We start from the raw sequence: 3,571 nt of genomic DNA, 5'->3' as shown, positions 1-3,571 counted from the left end.
TTGAGTTTGATGAACTTGAACACTATGGTCAGCCAGGAGGCAGCCACCAGCGTAACTCCGGTTATGATGGTGGTGATCAGCGCCATGATAGACCAATCCCCATCTCGTGCGGTATAGATATTGATTAGCGTAGTAGCAAGCCCAGCGCCCGCGTTGATGATGATTGGCCTGGACGTCAGTCTCTGCTACTCCCATGTCGAAGAAAGGACGGCTTACGAGAACAGTCGATTCACAAGCCAGATGTAGTTGCTGCGCCATTCCCAGTAGAGCCATCCAAGTGCTGGAGTAGACGCCACAAACAGAATACAGGCAATCGCCAGAAGTGAAAGCGGCCTGAATACTCCAGAAGACCATGGGTTCCAAATGGGGAACTGACGGTGCGGTGCCAATGTACCAGCCTGCCCAGCGGCTAGACATTTGCACAGAAAGCACTCTCATGCACATTTCGGCTTAGGCAAGGTTGCTAAGATGCGATGTGGCGAATCTGAAAGTGAGGGCAAAGAACGCTTGGGCATCTCGGTCTTGCTGTGGTCAGATGTGGTGACGTGACAATTAGCCTAGTGATCCGACCTTCTAAATCTATTGTCTCCGCGTCCGCGGTCATTTGTTATCTGTACTTTCAATGCTTGCCTTAAAAACTAAAACCCTGCCGACATCTGACGCTCGACAGGATGATACGCCTCCAGCTGGCTCGAGGCAGTAGGTTACGCACTTGCGCTAGCTCCTGGAACCATTCCTTGTGCCAACCCCATCGTCCCCCACGGGCCCCTGCCCATAAGCTATAACCAAGTGCGGAACCAAACGGAATATATCCTGGCAAAGCCATATTGAGAAGCGACATGGAATAAGATTATAATTACGTGTATTCCATTGAAACAATTTACTGTATCAACCCCTGCTACCGCAACAACGGGTAAACCCCATTCTGGTTCAGCTATTATTTTGATACATTCAGCAATATCCAGCTATCATACTAACAGTAACGAAACAGAAATGGGAGGCTCAGGGCGTCACTATCGTCGTCTGCGTAATAGTGTGAGTGGGTATGTCCGAGTTCGACATTATCCGTGCAGAGTTTAGAACACCTCGACTTAGACTCGAGAAGGCGGCACTGGCTTCCTCCGCATAGGACGCAGCGACGGTAATTGCACTCGTAACGTCCATCACAGATAAACTCCAATCTTCTTCGGAAACTCCGTCTGTAGCGTATATCTTCTCATACCAATAAAAGGTGTGCTCAAACACGGCCTCTCCATTGATATGGATGCAGCTCATTCCCTCGGGACAGCAGCGGATCTGGCCTTCGTAGAAGAAGCAGTAGTCACCTGGAAGGCAGTGCTCACTGGCTGAGCAGCAGTCGTGCGTGTCTGGGATGCAGACGCTATCGCAACACTTTTGACTAGCCGAGCAATCGTGGTCGTCTATGCAGTCGCCAGAGGGATTCACTTTGATTTGCTCAATGGAACAACACGTATCCCGGTGCTCTTCATTTTCATGGGGAAAATTGGCAAGGACTGCCTGGTCAACGGCGGGAAGTGGGAAGTTCCAATCAGCCGGAGACGAAGCAGTAGTGAAGGAAGGCGAGTATAACAAGAAGGCATAGCATGCAAGACCAATAATTTGACTTAAACCAGAAGTTGGCGGCATGATGTCAAACGAGTCCAGATTGTACCTGAGAATGATTTTGACGAAGTTTGAAGATTGGGTTGGCATCCCGAGTACTTATAGGCACAGAAGAATTAGTCTGTCCGCGCTTAAATCTCGCTCAATTGACGATTGCGCACCTAGTTCTGCTGGCTTAGTCAATGTGTATTCATGTTCGGATGAAAGCCTTGCTGAATACGAGCGAACACATGCACGGCCTGTGTTGGTTGGGGGGCAGTTATTACCCACTTTTCCTACCAAGTTCCCTAATTTCCATCGGCAGCCTGGCTTCACTATTGAGGTCATAGACAGGCCTGCAACCCAAGGGTATGGTACCTATATTCACAGCATCATAATCTTTGCTCAGAATCGCGTCTGTCCTTCCACATCGTGTTCGCATACTCGAACGAGATAGTCAGATTATCGAGCGAGCGTACATTCTGTGGTCTGCTCTTGCCCGCCTTTTTTCCCTAGCAGTTCTAGCGTGAAGCACCACCGAGCAATTGGCCTTCATTTCACGGGCACGGGCCGACTATCCTGGACATACTTGTCGTGCCACTATGTTCAAGCGTCCCTTGCCTTTAGCCGATTTGCTTCGTTCGGATCGTTACACCGGGGAGCCACAAGTAGCACGCTCCTGCACCTGCTGCCCCGACCCATGGCCAGCAAAGAACCCCCTTATCTTCATTGACGTAAAGATCAGTGCCCTTGTAGCATCGGATTGCGCTTCAGGTGCAAGCTAAGGCCCGTTACATTGCGCTCGTCTCGCCGCCGAACCGATTAGACAACAAAAGTCTACAGTTTCATCCCAGCCGTATTCTGAGACGCGCAAACATCAGTCTCTCCTAGTCGGAAGATGGTAAGTATAACCGGGCGAACGATGGAAACTTCGACGATCCCATGCCATCTTGCCCGAGCCTTGCCAAGCGTCGTGGTGGTTCATCGTGATCGGGCATGTTTACCGTGCACTGTAGCGTAAGTGACAGCGTCTCTTGACAATTCAGGTAAGTTGTTTGTTCTGGATCATCGCACCCGCTTTTGCTGGGTAAAGGCCCTCAGTTTCTTGCCTGTCACTTACCCGGCACCCTTGGTAGAGTAAGACGGGCTAAATCGTCCAGATCACTACCCACCGTGCTTATCTATCCCACATCCTGCTGCAAGCATCTAGATGAGGGCCCAGATGACACCCGGCGGGATACAAATACTCCTCCACTCCCCAGACCATCGACCCTGACCTGCAGCATGCCTCCAACGACATCCCCCTGGTACGACCGTATTTCCCACATATCAAAGACTGGTCGGTATGGAATATGCGCCGCAATCGCTCTGGGCAGTTGGCTCGCATGGCGTCTGGCGTCCCGTTGTGGCCGGTGCGCGATCCGATGGCACGTGATGCAGATACGGCGGCTCCTTGCCTATCCCCTGCCGAGACCCTTCGGCCACCTCGACATGGCCACTGTCCAACACAGCTCAATGGTCGCGCTTCTGCTTACGGTGAACATCCCGCCACTGGTCTTGCGGACTCGATTCTGGGCTACCGCACACCGACGTACCGCCAACCTCGCGGTTATTAATTTCGTTCCGGGTGGACGGGGTGGACATTTGTGTTTCCGGCGCATCTCCTCGGCATTGATTGGTCGGCCGGATGGTCATCATCCACTCCGTCCTCCACGGAGCGATTGCTATCCTGGGTGACGGCCAACCGGTGCAAGCTATACGACAGCATTACGTTCCATTTCTGGTGAGCATCTATTCCTAGAGGGCTCCGTGTGCAGTTCCCCGGATCTCGTCCGTCCGTTAACCAGAAACAGGCAGCATGTTCCATGATCTTGATCGTTCCCGTGACGCTGCATGCGGTGGTTCGCCGTTACCCGCAGCTGGCAATGAAGTGTCACTATCTCTTGGGAGCAACCGGGCTGGCTTCGAT

At 52.1% G+C, this 3,571-nt stretch overlaps 2 protein-coding genes across 2 annotated transcripts in view; one reads left to right on the top strand and one right to left on the bottom strand.

The window, feature by feature from the left end:
* Nucleotides 1-921: 921 nt before the first annotated feature.
* ASPSYDRAFT_711298 (uncharacterized protein) lies at nt 922-1,957 on the bottom strand. The gene is made up of 2 exons (XM_040850555.1): nt 1,890-1,957; nt 922-1,790 (listed from the first exon to the last, which is right to left on the bottom strand). Exon 2 carries the CDS (start codon nt 1,711-1,713, stop codon nt 1,003-1,005), a length of 711 nt encoding a protein of 236 aa, XP_040696072.1. The 5' UTR covers nt 1,714-1,790; nt 1,890-1,957; the 3' UTR covers nt 922-1,002.
* A 1,182-nt stretch (nt 1,958-3,139) lies between these two features.
* ASPSYDRAFT_711234 (uncharacterized protein) overlaps nt 3,140-3,571 on the top strand; it is a 1,547-nt gene continuing 1,115 nt past the window's right edge. Inside the window, exons 1-2 of the mRNA XM_040850553.1 lie at nt 3,140-3,385; nt 3,456-3,571. The exon at nt 3,456-3,571 is cut by the window's right edge and continues 799 nt beyond it. Coding sequence (XP_040696071.1) covers nt 3,290-3,385; nt 3,456-3,571 — 212 coding nt within the window. The 5' untranslated portion in view covers nt 3,140-3,289. The remainder of the gene's footprint in view (nt 3,386-3,455) is intronic.

Source organism: Aspergillus sydowii (assembly GCF_001890705.1).
Source record: "Aspergillus sydowii CBS 593.65 unplaced genomic scaffold ASPSYscaffold_22, whole genome shotgun sequence".
NCBI classification, from domain to species: domain Eukaryota; kingdom Fungi; phylum Ascomycota; class Eurotiomycetes; order Eurotiales; family Aspergillaceae; genus Aspergillus; species Aspergillus sydowii.
The sequence above is the reverse complement of the archived record's forward strand: the minus strand, read 5'-3'. Positions and strand labels throughout refer to the sequence as shown.

What these genes read in the sequence shown, in the direction of transcription:
- ASPSYDRAFT_711298 (XM_040850555.1), bottom strand. Translation starts at nt 1,713, where the DNA reads ATGCCAACCCAATCTTCAAACTTCGTCAAAATCATTCTCAGGTACAAT.